This window comes from Oncorhynchus nerka, unplaced genomic scaffold (assembly GCF_034236695.1).
Source record: "Oncorhynchus nerka isolate Pitt River unplaced genomic scaffold, Oner_Uvic_2.0 unplaced_scaffold_829, whole genome shotgun sequence".
NCBI classification, from domain to species: domain Eukaryota; kingdom Metazoa; phylum Chordata; class Actinopteri; order Salmoniformes; family Salmonidae; genus Oncorhynchus; species Oncorhynchus nerka.
In genome coordinates this window covers 112,501-130,725 of record NW_027040438.1, presented here as the reverse complement: position 1 = coordinate 130,725, position 18,225 = coordinate 112,501, and the positions used below count along the sequence as shown (strand labels likewise).

The following is an 18,225-nucleotide window of genomic DNA, read 5'->3' as shown; positions in this document are numbered from 1 at the left end:
TAGTTGTAGTGGTCTGATAAAGTCATGATAATCTAGTTGTTTGTCTGGAGTGGTCTGATAAAGATACTCACGATGATGAGGAATATAAAGTAGATGAAGTTGTAGAAGGAGTGAGCATCCATTACATAGTACATGATGTCCACCCAGCCTTCCAGAGTTATCACCTAGAGAGAGAGAGAGAGAGAGAGAGAGAGAGAGGAGAGAGAGAGAGCATCCATTACATAGTACATGATGTCCACCCAGCCTTCCAGAGTTATCACCTAGAGAGAGAGAGAGAGAGAGAGAGAGAGAGAGAGAGCATCCATTACATAGTACATGATGTCCACCCAGCCTTCCAGAGTTATCACCTAGAGAGAGAGAGAGAGAGAGAGAGAGAGAGAGCGAGAGAGCATCCATTACATAGTACATGATGTCCACCCAGCCTTCCAGAGTTATCACCTAGAGAGAGAGAGAGAGAGAGAGAGAGAGAGAGCGAGAGAGCATCCATTACATAGTACATGATGTCCACCCAGCCTTCCAGAGTTATCACCTAGAGAGAGAGAGAGAGAGAGAGAGAGAGAGAGAGCGAGAGAGCATCCATTACATAGTACATGATGTCCACCCAGCCTTCCAGAGTTATCACCTAGAGAGAGAGAGAGAGAGAGAGAGCATCCATTACATAGTACCGTGAGAGAGAGAGAGAGAGAGAGAGATATCGTGAGAGAGAGAGAGAGAGAGAGAGAGAGATATCGTGAGAGAGGGGGGAGGAGGGAGAGATAGATAGATAGAGAAATAAAGGGAGAGAAAACAACATCACACATAAATATTTATAAACCAGCGATCACCCAAAGATAGTTCACAATCACACATTGGTTGATGACGTAGTAGGGCCTACCTAACAGCAACCTAACAGAACAGCAACGTCCCAATCTGACAGAGACAGTATTATTCATGTAGGTCAGTCCAACTGAAGGACATCAGACCGGTATAGATTATAGCTAACAAGAAAGGCATGGTTTAAACATGATACTGAACGGACAGACAGCAGGCAGGAAAAACACACACAGACTAGTGTTTCTGAGTGTGTGTGTGTGTGTGTGTGTGTGTGTGTGTGTGTGTGTGTGTGTGTGTGTGTGTGTGTGTGTGTGTGTGTGTGTGTGTGTGTGTGTGTGTGTGTGTGTGTGTGTGTCCGGTAGTTTGTCAAGAGAGGAAATGCCAGAGACTCTCCAGAGATGAGATTCCTGCCAAGAATTATGGATGTTCTTTACACAACTTGGTTACATATATCTCTCTATCTGGGATGTTTCTCTGTTTGGGAGACATGTGGTGATCTGTGACAGATATCTCTCTATCTGGGATGTTTCTCTGGTTGGGCTGTGACAGATATCTCTCTATCTAGGATGTTTCTCTGTTTGGGCTGTGACAGATATCTCTCTATCTGGGATGTTTCTCTGGTTGGGAGACATGTGGTGATCTGTGACAGATATCTCTCTATCTGGGATGTTTCTCTGTTTGGGAGACATGTGGTGATCTGTGACAGATATCTCTCTATCTGGGATGTTTCTTTTGGGCTGTGACAGATATCTCTCTATCAGGATGTTTCTCTGGTTGGGAGACATGTGATCAGATATCTCTCTATCTAGGATGTTTCTCTGGTTGGGCTGTGACAGATATCTCTCTATCTAGGATGTTTCTCTGGTTGGGCTGTGACAGATATCTCTATCTAGGATGTTTCTCTGGTTGGGCTGTGACAGATATCTCTCTATCTGGGATGTTTCTCTGGTTGGGTTGTGACAGATATCTCTCTATCTGGGATGTTTCTCTGGTTGGGCTGTGACAGATATCTCTCTATCTGGGATGTTTCTCTGGTTGGGCTGTGACAGATATCTCTCTATCTGGGATGTTTCTCTGGTTGGGCTGTGACAGATATCTCTCTATCTGGGATGTTTCTCTGGTTGGGCTGTGACAGATATCTCTCTATCTGGGATGTTTCTCTGGTTGGGCTGTGACAGATATCTCTCTATCTAGGATGTTTCTCTGGTTGGGCTGTGACAGATATCTCTCTATCTGGGATGTTTCTCTGGTTGGGCTGTGACAGATATCTCTCTATCTAGGATGTTTCTCTGGTTGGGTTGTGACAGATATCTCTCTATCTAGGATGTTTCTCTGTTTGGGAGACATGTGGTGATCTGTGACAGATATCTCTATCTAGGATGTTTCTCTGGTTGGGTTGTGACAGATATCTCTCTATCTAGGATGTTTCTCTGTTTGGGCTGTGACAGATATCTCTCTATCTAGGATGTTTCTCTGGTTGGGAGACATGTGGTGATATGTGACAGATATCTCTCTATCTGGGATGTTTCTCTGGTTGGGTTGTGACAGATATCTCTCTATCTAGGATGTTTCTCTGTTTGGGCTGTGACAGATATCTCTCTATCTGGGATGTTTCTCTGGTTGGGAGACATGTGGTGATATGTGACAGATATCTCTCTATCTAGGATGTTTCTCTGGTTGGGCTGTGACAGATATCTCTCTATCTAGGATGTTTCTCTGTTTGGGCTGTGACAGATATCTCTCTATCTGGGATGTTTCTCTGGTTGGGCTGTGACAGATATCTCTCTATCTAGGATGTTTCTCTGGTTGGGTTGTGACAGATATCTCTATCTGGGATGTTTCTCTGTTTGGGCTGTGACAGATATCTCTCTATCTGGGATGTTTCTCTGTTTGGGCTGTGACAGATATCTCTCTATCTAGGATGTTTCTCTGGTTGGGAGACATGTGGTGATCTGTGACAGATATCTCTCTATCTAGGATGTTTCTCTGGTTGGGAGACATGTGGTGATCTGTGACAGATATCTCTATCAGGATGTTTCTCTGGTTGGGCTGTGACAGATATCTCTCTATCTAGGATGTTTCTCTGGTTGGGTTGTGACAGATATCTCTCTATCTGGGATGTTTCTCTGGTTGGGCTGTGACAGATATCTCTCTATCTGGGATGTTTCTCTGGTTGGGCTGTGACAGATATCTCTCTATCTAGGATGTTTCTCTGGTTGGGCTGTGACAGATATCTCTCTATCTAGGATGTTTCTCTGGTTGGGTTGTGACAGATATCTCTCTATCTAGGATGTTTCTCTGGTTGGGCTGTGACATATCTCTCTATCTAGGATGTTTCTCTGGTTGGGAGACATGTGGTGATCTGTGACAGATATCTCTCTATCTAGGATGTTTCTCTGGTTGGGAGACATGTGGTGATCTGTGACAGATATCTCTCTATCTAGGATGTTTCTCTGTTTGGGCTGTGACAGATATCTCTCTATCTGGGATGTTTCTCTGGTTGGGCTGTGACAGATATCTCTCTATCTAGGATGTTTCTCTGGTTGGGCTGTGACAGATATCTCTCTATCTGGGATGTTTCTCTGGTTGGGCTGTGACAGATATCTCTCTATCTAGGATGTTTCTCTGGTTGGGAGACATGTGGTGATCTGTGACAGATATCTCTATCTAGGATGTTTCTCTGGTTGGGCTGTGACAGATATCTCTCTATCTAGGATGTTTCTCTGGTTGGGCTGTGACAGATATCTCTCTATCTGGGATGGTTCTCTGTTTGGGCTGTGACAGATATCTCTATCTGGGATGTTTCTCTGTTTGGGCTGTGACAGATATCTCTCTATCTAGGATGTTTCTCTGGTTGGGAGACATGTGGTGATCTGTGACAGATATCTCTCTATCTAGGATGTTTCTCTGGTTGGGCTGTGACAGATATCTCTCTATCTAGGATGTTTCTCTGGTTGGGCTGTGACAGATATCTCTCTATCTAGGATGTTTCTCTGGTTGGGCTGTGACAGATATCTCTCTATCTAGGATGTTTCTCTGGTTGGGCTGTGACAGATATCTCTCTATCTAGGATGTTTCTCTGTTTGGGCTGTGACAGATATCTCTCTATCTGGGATGTTTCTCTGGTTGGGCTGTGACAGATATCTCTATCTGGGATGTTTCTCTGGTTGGGCTGTGACAGATATCTCTCTATCTGGGATGTTTCTCTGGTTGGGCTGTGACAGATATCTCTCTATCTAGGATGTTTCTCTGGTTGGGCTGTGACAGATATCTCTATCTAGGATGTTTCTCTGGTTGGGCTGTGACATATCTCTCTATCTAGGATGTTTCTCTGGTTGGGCTGTGACAGATATCTCTCTATCTGGGATGTTTCTCTGGTTGGGCTGTGACAGATATCTCTCTATCTGGGATGCTTCTCTGGTTGGGCTGTGACAGATATCTCTCTATCTAGGATGTTTCTCTGGTTGGGCTGTGACAGATATCTCTATCTAGGATGTTTCTCTGGTTGGGCTGTGACAGATATCTCTATCTAGGATGTTTCTCTGGTTGGGCTGTGACAGATATCTCTCTATCTAGGATGTTTCTCTGGTTGGGCTGTGACAGATATCTCTCTATCTAGGATGTTTCTCTGGTTGGGTTGTGACAGATATCTCTCTATCTGGGATGTTTCTCTGGTTGGGAGACATGTGGTGATCTGTGACAGATATCTCTCTATCTGGGATGTTTCTCTGGTTGGGAGACATGTGGTGATCTGTGACAGATATCTCTCTATCTAGGATGTTTCTCTGGTTGGGAGACATGTGGTGATCTGTGACAGATATCTCTCTATCTAGGATGTTTCTCTGGTTGGGCTGTGACAGATATCTCTCTATCTAGGATGTTTCTCTGGTTGGGCTGTGACAGATATCTCTCTATCTGGGATGTTTCTCTGGTTGGGCTGTGACAGATATCTCTCTATCTAGGATGTTTCTCTGTTTGGGCTGTGACAGATATCTCTCTATCTAGGATGTTTCTCTGGTTGGGCTGTGACAGATATCTCTCTATCTGGGATGTTTCTCTGGTTGGGCTGTGACAGATATCTCTCTATCTAGGATGTTTCTCTGGTTGGGCTGTGACAGATATCTCTCTATCTAGGATGTTTCTCTGGTTGGGCTGTGACAGATATCTCTCTATCTGGGATGTTTCTCTGGTTGGGCTGTGACAGATATCTCTCTATCTGGGATGTTTCTCTGGTTGGGCTGTGACATATCTCTCTATCTAGGATGTTTCTCTGGTTGGGTTGTGACAGATATCTCTCTATCTAGGATGTTTCTCTGGTTGGGCTGTGACAGATATCTCTCTATCTAGGATGTTTCTCTGGTTGGGCTGTGACAGATATCTCTCTATCTAGGATGTTTCTCTGGTTGGGCTGTGACAGATATCTCTCTATCTAGGATGTTTCTCTGGTTGGGTTGTGACAGATATCTCTCTATCTAGGATGTTTCTCTGTTTGGGCTGTGACAGATATCTCTCTATCTAGGATGTTTCTCTGTTTGGGCTGTGACAGATATCTCTCTATCTAGGATGTTTCTCTGTTTGGGCTGTGACAGATATCTCTCTATCTAGGATGTTTCTCTGGTTGGGAGACATGTGGTGATCTGTGACATATATCTCTCTATCTAGGATGTTTCTCTGGTTGGGAGACATGTGGTGATCTGTGACAGATATCTCTCTATCTAGGATGTTTCTCTGGTTGGGAGACATGTGGTGATATGTGACAGATATCTCTCTATCTAGGATGTTTCTCTGGTTGGGCTGTTACAGATATCTCTCTATCTGGGATGTTTCTCTGGTTGGGTTGTGACAGATATCTCTCTATCTAGGATGTTTCTCTGGTTGGGTTGTGACAGATATCTCTCTATCTAGGATGTTTCTCTGTTTGGGCTGTGACAGATATCTCTCTATCTAGGATGTTTCTCTGGTTGGGTTGTGACAGATATCTCTCTATCTGGGATGTTTCTCTGGTTGGGCTGTGACAGATATCTCTCTATCTGGGATGTTTCTCTGGTTGGGCTGTGACAGATATCTCTCTATCTAGGATGTTTCTCTGGTTGGGCTGTGACAGATATCTCTCTATCTAGGATGTTTCTCTGGTTGGGTTGTGACAGATATCTCTCTATCTAGGATGTTTCTCTGGTTGGGAGACATGTGGTGATCTGTGACAGATATCTCTCTATCTAGGATGTTTCTCTGGTTGGGTTGTGACAGATATCTCTCTATCTAGGATGTTTCTCTGGTTGGGCTGTGACAGATATCTCTCTATCTAGGATGTTTCTCTGGTTGGGTTGTGACAGATATCTCTCTATCTAGGATGTTTCTCTGTTTGGGCTGTGACAGATATCTCTCTATCTGGGATGTTTCTCTGGTTGGGCTGTGACAGATATCTCTCTATCTAGGATGTTTCTCTGTTTGGGCTGTGACAGATTTCTCTCTATCTAGGATGTTTCTCTGTTTGGGCTGTGACAGATATCTCTCTATCTAGGATGTTTCTCTGTTTGGGAGACATGTGGTGATCTCTCTATCTAGGATGACAGATATCTCTCTATCTGGGATGTTTCTCTGTTTGGCTGTGACAGATATCTCTCTATCTGGGATGTTTCTCTGTTTGGGATCTGTGACAGATATCTCTATCTAGGATGTTTCTCTGGTTGGGCTGTGACAGATATCTCTCTATCTGATGTTTCTCTGGGGATTTTCGCTGTGACTGTGACAGATATCTCTCTATCTGGGATGTTTCTCTGGTTGGGAGACATGTGGTGATCTGTGACAGATATCTCTCTATCTGGGATGTTTCTCTGGTTGGGAGACATGTGGTGATCTGTGACAGATATCTCTCTATCTGGGATGTTTCTCTGTTTGGGCTGTGAGATATCTCTCTATCTAGGATGTTTCTCTGGTTGGGCTGTGACAGATATCTCTCTATCTGGGATGTTTCTCTGTTTGGGCTGTGACAGATATCTCTCTATCTAGGATGTTTCTCTGGTTTGGGCTGTGACAGATATCTCTCTATCTAGGATGTTTCTCTGTTTGGGCTGTGACAGATATCTCTCTATCTGGGATGTTTCTCTGGTTGGGCTGTGACAGATATCTCTATCTAGGATGTTTCTCTGGTTGGGCTGTGACAGATATCTCTCTATCTGGGATGTTTCTCTGGATCATGTGGTGATCTGTGACAGATATCTCTCTATCTAGGATGTTTCTCTGGTTGGGCTGTGACAGATATCTCTCTATCTGGGATGTTTCTCTGTTTGGGCTGTGACAGATATCTCTCTATCTGGGATGTTTCTCTGGTTGGGAGACATGTGGTGATCTGTGACAGATATCTCTCTATCTGGGATGTTTCTCTGGTTGGGAGACATGTGGTGATCTGTGACAGATATCTCTCTATCTGGGATGTTTCTCTGTTTGGGAGACATGTGGTGATCTGTGACAGATATCTCTCTATCTGGGATGTTTCTCTGTTTGGGAGACATGTGGTGATCTGTGACAGATATCTCTCTATCTAGGATGTTTCTCTGTTTGGGCTGTGACAGATATCTCTCTATCTGGGATGTTTCTCTGGTTGGGAGACATGTGGTGATCTGTTACAGATATCTCTCTATCTAGGATGTTTCTCTGGTTGGGAGACATGTGGTGATCTGTGACAGATATCTCTCTATCTAGGATGTTTCTCTGTTTGGGCTGTGACAGATATCTCTCTATCTAGGATGTTTCTCTGGTTGGGAGACATGTGGTGATCTGTGACAGATATCTCTCTATCTAGGATGTTTCTCTGGTTGGGCTGTGACAGATATCTCTCTATCTAGGATGTTTCTCTGTTTGGGAAACATGTGGTGATCTGTGACAGATATCTCTCTATCTGGGATGTTTCTCTGCTTGGGCTGTGACAGATATCTCTCTATCTAGGATGTTTCTCTGTTTGGGCTGTGACAGATATCTCTCTATCAGGATGTTTCTCTGGTTGGGCTGTGACAGATATCTCTCTATCTAGGATGTTTCTCTGTTTGGGCTGTGACAGATATCTCTCTATCAGGATGTTTCTCTGTTTGGGCTGTGACAGATATCTCTCTATCTAGGATGTTTCTCTGTTTGGGAAACATGTGGTGATCTGTGATAGATATCTCTCTATCTAGGATGTTTCTCTGGTTGGGAGACATGTGGTGATCTGTGACAGATATCTCTCTATCTAGGATGTTTCTCTGGTTGGGAGACATGTGGTGATCTGTGACAGATATCTCTATCTAGGATGTTTCTCTGTTTGGGCTGTGACAGATATCTCTCTATCTAGGATGTTTCTCTGTTTGAGCTGTGACAGATATCTCTCTAGGATGTTTCTCTGTTTGGGCTGTGACAGATATCTCTATCTAGATGTTTCTCTGTTTGGGCTGTGACAGATATCTCTCTATCTAGGATGTTTCTCTGGTTGGGAGACATGTGGTGATCTGTGACAGATATCTCTCTATCTAGGATGTTTCTCTGTTTGGGCTGTGACAGATATCTCTCTATCTGGGATGTTTCTCTGGTTGGGCTGTGACAGATATCTCTCTATCTAGGATGTTTCTCTGTTTGGGCTGTGACAGATATCTCTCTATCTAGGATGTTTCTCTGGTTGGGAGACATGTGGTGATCTGTGACAGATATCTCTCTATCTAGGATGTTTCTCTGGTTGGGAGACATGTGGTGATCTGTGACAGATATCTCTCTATCTAGGATGTTTCTCTGTTTGGGCTGTGACAGATATCTCTCTATCTAGGATGTTTCTCTGGTTGGGAGACATGTGGTGATCTGTGACAGATATCTCTCTATCTAGGATGTTTCTCTGGTTGGGAGACATGTGGTGATCTGTTACAGATATCTCTCTATCTAGGATGTTTCTCTGTTTGGGCTGTGACAGATATCTCTCTATCTAGGATGTTTCTCTGGTTGGGCTATGACAGATATCTCTCTATCTAGGATGTTTCTCTGTTTGGGCTGTGACAGATATCTCTCTATCTGAGATGTTTCTCTGTTGTTTCTCTGTTTGAGCCGTGACAGAATTAGTTCTGAATTAATATTTATGATTATTATTCATCATCATTACTCAACCAACCCAGCCACACATTAATTTGTCGTTCCTACCTGATTTATTCATTCATTTTCTCAGTCAGTCAGTCAGTCAGCCAGTCAGTCAGTCAGTCATTCAGTCAGTCAGCCAGTCAGTCAGTCAGTCAGTCAGTCAGTCAGTCAGTAATAACATCTCCTACCTGAAAGATAGCAATCCAGGCGTATAGTCAGTCAGCCAGTCAGTCAGTCAGTCAGTCAGTCAGTCAGTCATCAATAACATCTCCTACCTGAAAGATAGCAATCCAGGCGTATAGTCAGTCAGTCAGTCAGCCAGTCAGTCAGTCAGTCAGTCAGTCAGTCAGCAATAACATCTCCTACCTGAAAGATAGCGATCCAGGCGTATAGTCAGTCAGTCAGCCAGTCAGTCAGTCAGTCAGTCAGTCAGTCAGTCAAGTCAGTCAGCAATAATATCTCCTACCTGAAAGATAGCGATCCAGGCGTATCCGATGTTGTCAAAGTTGATGGCTCCTTTATGGGGGTTTCGCTCCCCAGCCCGACAGACATTATAATACTGGTACCAGTTCACACACCCGCCTCCTATTGGTCCATCTGCCCCAGGCCCCTCCCTACCCCTTCTGCCCCCAGCATGCACCAGGACCCTTCCACTCGGCGCGCGAACGTCGGAACACCGCAGCATTCCGTTCTCCCGATTGGTTGAGCAGATAAAAGGGATGTCCTCCGTCTCCTCGGGACGATAGTACACAGTCAGGAAGGAGACGTTGTATATCCTGGAGAGAGAAAGAGGGAGAGGAGACAGAGAGGGAGAGGGAGAGAGAGGGAGAGGGAGACAGAGGGGAGAGGGAGACAGAGAGGGAGAGAAAGGGAGAAGCAGAGAGAGAGAGGAGAGAGAGACAGAGAGGGAGAGAAAGGGAGAAGCAGGGATGGAGGTAGGGAGGAGAGAGAGAGAGGAGAGAGAGACAGAGAGGGAGAGAAAGAGGGAGAGGGAGGGATGGAGGTAGGGAGGAGAGAGAGAGGAGAGAGAGACAGAGAGGGAGAGAAAGGGAGAAGCAGGGGTGGAGGTAGGGAGGAGAGAGAGAGAGAGAGAGACAGAGATGGAGAGAAAGAGGGAGAGGGAGGGATGGAGGTAGGGAGGAGAGAGGAGAGAGAGAGAGACAGAGAGGGAGAGAAAGGGAGAAGCAGGGATGGAGGTAGGGAGGAGAGAGAGGAGAGAGAGACAGAGAGGGAAAGAGGGAGAGGGAGGTATGGAGGTAGGGAGGAGAGAGAGAGGAGAGAGAGACAGAGAGGGAGAGAAAGGGAGAAGCAGGGATGGAGGTAGGGAGGAGAGAGAGAGAGGAGAGAGACAGAGAGGGAGGGGGTTACAGATGACTTTGTGAGAATATCTTGTAGTCTGAACAAAGGAAAGTTGCAGGCCTGATCCCAGAAGTAAAATTGTCTCGCGAAAGTTTGTAATTTCCTGTTTTACTTCTGGAGGGAACGACGTTACCAATTGTGACTTCTTGCCTCCGTGCAAGTCGGCTCTCTCGCAAACGGCCAAACCCCTCCACTAATTACACCTGTGATGTTCATGGCCACACCCCTCCCTTCCACTAATTACACCTGTGATGATCATGGCCAAACCCCTCCCTTCCACTAATTACACCTGTGATGCTCATGACCAAACCCCTCCCTTCCACTAATTACACCTGTGATGTTCATGGCCAAACCCCTCCCTTCCACTAATTACACCTGTGATGATCATGGCCAAACCCCTCCTCCTTCCACTAATTACACCTGTGATGTTCATGGCCACACCCCTCCCTTCCACTAATTACACCTGTGATGATCATGGCCACACCCCTCCTCCTTCCACTAATTACACCTGTGATGTTCATGGCCAAACCCCTCCTCCTTCCACTAATTACACCTGTGATGTTCATGGCCAAACCCCTCCTCCTTCCACTAATTACACCTGTGATGAACATGGCCAAACCCCTCCTCCTTCCACTAATTACACCTGTGATGATCATGGCCACACCCCTCCCTTCCACTAATTACACCTGTGATGATCATGGCCAAACCCTCCTCCTTCCACTAATTACACCTGTGATGATCACGGCCAAACCCCTCCCTTCCACTAATTACACCTGTGATGATCATGGCCACACCCCTCCCTTCCACTAATTACACCTGTGATGATCATGGCCACACCCCTCCCTTCCACTAATTACACCTGTGATGTTCATGGCCAAACCCCTCCTCCTTCCACTAATTACACCTGTGATGATCATGGCCACACCCCTCCTCCTTCCACTAATTACACCTGTGATGTTCATGGCCAAACCCCTCCTTCCACTAATTACACCTGTGATGATAATGGCACACCCCTCCCTTCCACTAATTACACCTGTGATGATCATGGCCACACCCCTCCCTTCCACTAATTACACCTGTGATGATCATGACCAAACCCCTCCCTTCCACTAATTACACCTGTGATGTTCATGGCCAAACCCCTCCCTTCCACTAATTACACCTGTGATGATCATGGCCAAACCCCTCCTCCTTCCACTAATTACACCTGTGATGTTCCCTTCCATAATTACACCTGGATGATCCATGGCCCCCTCCCTTCCACTAATTACACCTGTGATGATCATGGCCACACCCCTCCCTTCCACTAATTACACCTGTGATGTTCATGGCCAAACCCCTCCTCCTTCCACTAATTACACCTGTGATGTTCATGGCCAAACCCCTCCTCCTTCCACTAATTACACCTGTGATGAACATGGCCAAACCCCTCCTCCTTCCACTAATTACACCTGTGATGATCATGGCCCACACCCCTCCCTTCCACTAATTACACCTGTGATGATCATGGCCAAACCACCTGTGGTGATCATCCTCCTTCCACTAATTACACCTGTGATGATCATGGCCAAACCCCTCCCTTCCACTAATTACACCTGTGATGATCATGGCCACACCCTCCCTTCCACTAATTACACCTGTGATGATCATGGCCAAACCCCTCCCTTCCACTAATTACACCTGTGATGTTCATGGCCAAACCCCTCCCTTCCACTAATTACACCTGTGATGATCCCTTCCCACACCTCCTCCTTCCACTAATTACACCTGTGATGTTCATGGCCAAACCCCTCCCTTCCACTAATTACACCTGTGATGATCATGGCACACCCCCCCTTCCACTAATTACACCTGTGATGATCATGTGCCACAAACCCCTCCCTTCCACTAATTACACCTGTGATGTTCATGGCCAAACCCTCACTAATTACACCTGTGATGACCACGGCCACACCCCTCCTCCTTCCACTAATTACACCTGTGATGACCAAACCCCTCCCTTCCACTAATTACACCTGTGATGATCATGGCCACACCCCTCCCTTCCACTAATTACACCTGTGATGATCATGGCCAAACCCCTCCTTCCACTAATTACACCTGTGATGATCATGGCCAAACCCCTCCCTTCCACTAATTACACCTGTGATGATCATTCCACTAATTACACCTGTGATGAAAACCCCTCCTCCTTCCACTAATTACACCTGTGATGATCATGGCCAAACCCCTCCCTTCCACTAATTACACCTGTGATGACCATGGCCACACCCCTCCTCCTTCCACTAATTACACCTGTGATGATCATGGCCAACCCCTCCCTTCCACTAATTACACCTGTGATGTTCATGGCCAAACCCCTCCTCCTTCCACTAATTACACCTGTGATGATCATGGCCACACCCCTCCTCCTTCCACTAATTACACCTGTGATGTTCATGGCCAAACCCCTCCCTTCCACTAATTACACCTGTGATGATAATGGCACACCCCTCCCTTCCACTAATTACACCTGTGATGATCATGGCCACACCCTGTGATGACCATCCTCCTCCTTCCACTAATTACACCTGTGATGATCATGTCCACACCCTCCTTCCACTAATTACACCTGTGATGATCATGGCCACACCCCTCCCTTCCACTAATTACACCTGTGATGAACATGGCCACACCCCTCCTCCTTCCACTAATTACACCTGTGATGATCATGGCCAAACCCCTCCTTCCACTAATTACACCTGTGATGAACATGGCCACACCCCTCCCTTCAACTAATTACACCTGTGATGATCATGGCCAAACCCCTCCCTTCCACTAATTACACCTGTGATGCTCATGACCAAACCCCTCCTCCTTCCACTAATGATCCTCCTTCCACACCTGTGATGATCATGGCCAAACCCCTCCCTTCCACTAATTACACCTGTGATGCTCATGACCAAACCCCTCCCTTCCACTAATTACACCTGTGATGATCATGGCCACACCCCTCCTCCTTCCACTAATTACACCAGTGATGATCATGGCCAAACCCCTCCCTTCCACTAATTACACCTGTGATGTTCATGGCCAAACCCCTCCCTTCCACTAATTACACCTGTGATGACCACGGCCAAACCCCTCCTCCTTCCACTAATTACACCTGTGATGCTCATGACCAAACCCCTCCCTTCCACTAATTACACCTGTGATGATCATGGCCACACCTCCTCCTTCCACTAATTACACCAGTGATGATCATGGCCAAACCCCTCCCTTCCACTAATTACACCTGTGATGTTCATGGCCAAACCCCTCCCTTCCACTAATTACACCTGTGATGACCACGGCCAAACCCCTCCTCCTTCCACTAATTACACCTGTGATGATCATGGCCAAACCCCTCCCTTCTACTAATTACACCTGTGATGTTCATGGCCAAACCCCTCCCTTCCACTAATTACACCTGTGATGACCACGGCCAAACCCCTCCTCCTTCCACTAATTACACCTGTGATGATCATGGCCAAACCCCTCCCTTCCACTAATTACACCTGTGATGATCATGGCCACACCCCTCCTCCTTCCACTAATTACACCTGTGATGACCACGGCCAAACCCCTCCTCCTTCCACTAATTACACCTGTGATGCTCATGACCAAACCCCTCCCTTCCACTAATTACACCTGTGATGATCATGGCCACACCCCTCCTCCTTCCACTAATTACACCTGTGATGATCATGGCCAAACCCCTCCCTTCCACTAATTACACCTGTGATGTTCATGGCCAAACCCCTCCCTTCCACTAATTACACCTGTGATGACCACGGCCAAACCCCTCCTCCTTCCACTAATTACACCTGTGATGATCATGGCCAAACCCCTCCCTTCCACTAATTACACCTGTGATGATCATGGCCACACCCCTCCTCCTTCCACTAATTACACCTGTGATGAACATGGCCACACCCCTCCTCCTTCCACTAATTACACCTGTGATGAACATGGCCACACCCCTCCTCCTTCCACTAATTACACCTGTGATGAACATGGCCACACCCCTCCTCCTTCAACTAATTACACCTGTGATGATCATGGCCACACCCCTCCTCCTTCCACTAATTACACCTGTGATGATCATGGCCAAACCCCTCCTCCTTCCACTAATGATCCTCCTTCCACTAATTACACCTGTGATGATCATGGCCACACCCCTCCTCCTTCCACTAATTACACCTGTGATGATCATGGCCACACCCCTCCCTTCCACTAATTACACCTGTGATGTTCATGGCCAAACCCCTCCCTTCCACTAATTACACCTGTGATGTTCATGGCCAAACCCCTCCCTTCCACTAATTACACCTGTGGTGATCATGTCCAAACCCCTCCCTTCCACTAATTACACCTGTGATGTTCATGGCCAAACCCCTCCTCCTTCCACTAATTACACCTGTGATGATCATGGCCACACCCCTCCTCCTTCCACTAATTACACCTGTGATGATCATGGCCACACCCCTCCTCCTTCCACTAATTACACCTGTGATGATCATGGCCACACCCCTCCCTTCCACTAATTACACCTGTGATGTTCATGGCCAAACCCCTCCCTTCCACTAATTACACCTGTGATGTTCATGGCCAAACCCCTCCCTTCCACTAATTACACCTGTGGTGATCATGTCCAAACCCCTCCCTTCCACTAATTACACCTGTGATGTTCATGGCCAAACCCCTCCTCCTTCCACTAATTACACCTGTGATGATCATGGCCACACCCCTCCTCCTTCCACTAATTACACCTGTGATGATCATGGCCACACCCCTCCTCCTTCCACTAATTACACCTGTGATGTTCATGGCCAAACCCCTCCATTCCACTAATTACACCTGTGATGATCATGGCCAAACCCCTCCCTTCCACTAATTACACCTGTGATGTTCATGGCCAAACCCCTCCTCCTTCCACTAATTACACCTGTGATGATCATGGCCACACCCCTCCTCCTTTCACCAATTACACCTGTGATGATCATGGCCAAACCCCTCCTCCTTCCACTAATTACACCTGTGATGATCATGGCCAAACCCCTCCTCCTTCCACTAATTACACCTGTGATGATCATGGCCAAACCCCCCCCTTCCACTAATTACACCTGTGATGATCATGGCCACACCCCTCCCTTCCACTAATTACACCTGTGATGATCATGGCCAAACCCCTCCCTTCCACTAATTACACCTGTGATGTTCATGGCCAAACCCCTCCCTTCCACTAATTACACCTGTGATGATCATGGCCAAACCCCTCCCTTCCACTAATTACACCTGTGATGTTCATGGCCAAACCCTCCTCCTTCCACTAATTACACCTGTGATGATCATGGCCACACCCTCCCTTCCACTAATTACACCTGTGATGATCATGGCCAAGAAGAAAATAGTTTATCATCCAACGGGCCTGAAAATCACTGCAGCAGTTTAAGCACCGCCTTCATCCAAAGAATCAATGATTAAAACCCCTAAACCAGAACCTACTGCTCACAATCACAATAATCAATGTTTAAAACCCCTAAACCAGAACCTACTGTTCACAATCACAATAATCAACGATTAAAACCCCTCTCGTCGTTTCATCTGTACACCGAAAATATGTCCACGAGAGATTACAGGCCTCCTAATCTCGAGGAATTGGTGAGAAGCTCGATAAAACTCTGGGTCCATACGTGTCAAGAGAAGAGATTAAACTCTGGGACCATACGTACAGGAGCATTAAAGGCCTTATCTCCAGTCTAATGTCTTTAGTCCAGCCCTCAGGAGCATTAAAGGTCTTCTCTCCAGTCTAATATCTTTAGTCCAGCCCTCAGGAGCATTAAAGGTCTTCTCTCTAGTCTAATGTCTTTAGTCCAGCCCTCAGGAGCATTAAATGCCTTCTCTCCAGTCTAATGTCTTTAGTCCAGCCCTCAGGAGCATTAAAGGTCTTCTCTCCAGTCTAATGTCTTTAGTCCAGCCCTCAGGAGCATTAAAGGTCTTCTCTCCAGTCTAATGTCTTTAGTCCAGCCCTCAGGAGCATTAAAGGTCTTCTCTCCAGTCTAATGTCTTTAGTCCAGCCCTCAGGAGCATTAAAGGTCTTCTCTCAGTCTAATGTCTTTAGTCCAGCCCTCAGGAGCATTAAAGGCCTTCTCTCTAGTCTAATGTCTTTAGTCCAGCCCTCAGGAGCATTAAAGGTCTTCTCTCCAGTCTAATGTCTTTAGTCCAGCCCTCAGGAGCATTAAAGGCCTTCTCTCAGTCTAATATCTTTAGTCCAGCTCTCAGGAGCATTAAAGGCCTTCTCTCCAGTCTAATATCTTTAGCCCAGCCCTCAGGAGCATTAAAGGTCTTCTCTCAGTCTAATATCTTTAGTCCAGCCCTCAGGAGCATTAAAGGCCTTCTCTCCAGTCTAATATCTTTAGTCCAGCCCTCAGGAGCATTAAAGGCCTTCTCTCCAGTCTAATGTCTTTAGTCCAGCCCTCAGGAGCATTAAAGGTCTTCTCTCTAGTCTAATGTCTTTAGTCCAGCCCTCAGGAGCATTAAAGGTCTTCTCTCCAGTCTAATGTCTTTAGTCCAGCCCTCAGGAGCATTAAAGGCCTTCTCTCCAGTCTAATGTCTTTAGTCCAGCCCTCAGGAGCATTAAAGGCCTTCTCTCCAGTCTAATGTCTTTAGTCCAGCCCTCAGGAGCATTAAAGGCCTTCTCTCCAGTCTAATGTCTTTAGTCCAGCCCTCAGGAGCATTAAAGGTCTTCTCTCTAGTCTAATGTCTTTAGTCCAGCCCTCAGGAGCATTAAAGGTCTTCTCTCAGTCTAATGTCTTTAGTCCAGCCCTCAGGAGCATTAAAGGCCTTCTCTCCAGTCTAATGTCTTTAGTCCAGCCCTCAGGAGCATTAAAGGCCTTCTCTCAGTCTAATGTCTTTAGTCCAGCCCTCAGGAGCATTAAAGGCCTTCTCTCCAGTCTAATGTCTTTAGTCCAGCCCTCAGGAGCATTAAAGGCCTTCTCTCCAGTCTAATGTCTTTAGTCCAGCCCTCAGGAGCATTAAAGGCCTTCTCTCCAGTCTAATGTCTTTAGTCCAGCCCTCAGGAGCATTAAAGGCCTTCTCTCCAGTCTAATGTCTTTAGTCCAGCCCTCAGGAGCATTAAAGGTCTTCTCTCTAGTCTAATGTCTTTAGTCCAGCCCTCAGGAGCATTAAATGCCTTCTCTCCAGTCTAATGTCTTTAGTCCAGCCCTCAGGAGCATTAAAGGTCTTCTCCCCAGTCTAATGTCTTTAGTCCAGCCCTCAGGAGCATTAAAGGTCTTCTCTCCAGTCTAATGTCTTTAGTCCAGCCCTCAGGAGCATTAAAGGTCTTCTCTCCAGTCTAATGTCTTTAGTCCAGCCCTCAGGAGCATTAAAGGTCTTCTCCCCAGTCTAATGTCTTTAGTCCAGCCCTCAGGAGCATTAAAGGTCTTCTCTCCAGTCTAATGTCTTTAGTCCAGCCCTCAGGAGCATTAAAGGCGACTCCATTTACACTTGTAAAGATTCATCCAGCGATCTCACACTGTTTACCAGGGGGGGGGGGCTTCCGACGTAAAGGTTAATCTGAAGATGGTGCTGGCTGAGTGAGTGTCTCATGGCCCCCTCCCTGTTAGGGGAGTGATGAGCACTACAGCAGAGTTTCTGGCCCCCTCCCTGTTAGGGGAGTGATGAGCACTACAGCAGAGTTTCTGGCCCCCTCCCTGTTAGGGGAGTGATGAGCACTACAGCAGAGTTTCTGGCCCCCTCCCTGTTAGGGAGTGATGAGCACTACAGCAGAGTCTCTGGCCCCCTCCCTGTTAGGGGAGTGATGAGCACTACAGCAGAGTCTCTGGCCCCCTCCCTGTTAGGGGGAGTGATGAGCACTACAGCAGAGTCTCTGGCCCCCTCCCTGTTAGGGGGAGTGATGAGCACTACAGCAGAGTCTCT

The 18,225-nt window shown here is 46.6% G+C and overlaps 1 protein-coding gene across 1 annotated transcript in view; it reads right to left on the bottom strand.

The window, feature by feature from the left end:
• LOC135571052 (voltage-dependent T-type calcium channel subunit alpha-1H-like) overlaps positions 1-18,225 on the bottom strand; it is a gene marked incomplete at its 5' end in the record, with an annotated part of 55,842 nt that overhangs the window by 12,239 nt on the left and 25,378 nt on the right. Inside the window, 3 exons of the mRNA XM_065016860.1 lie at positions 72-164; positions 9,374-9,489; positions 9,526-9,683. Of these exons, the coding sequence (XP_064872932.1) occupies positions 72-164; positions 9,374-9,489; positions 9,526-9,683 (367 nt within the window). The remainder of the gene's footprint in view (positions 1-71; positions 165-9,373; positions 9,490-9,525; positions 9,684-18,225) is intronic.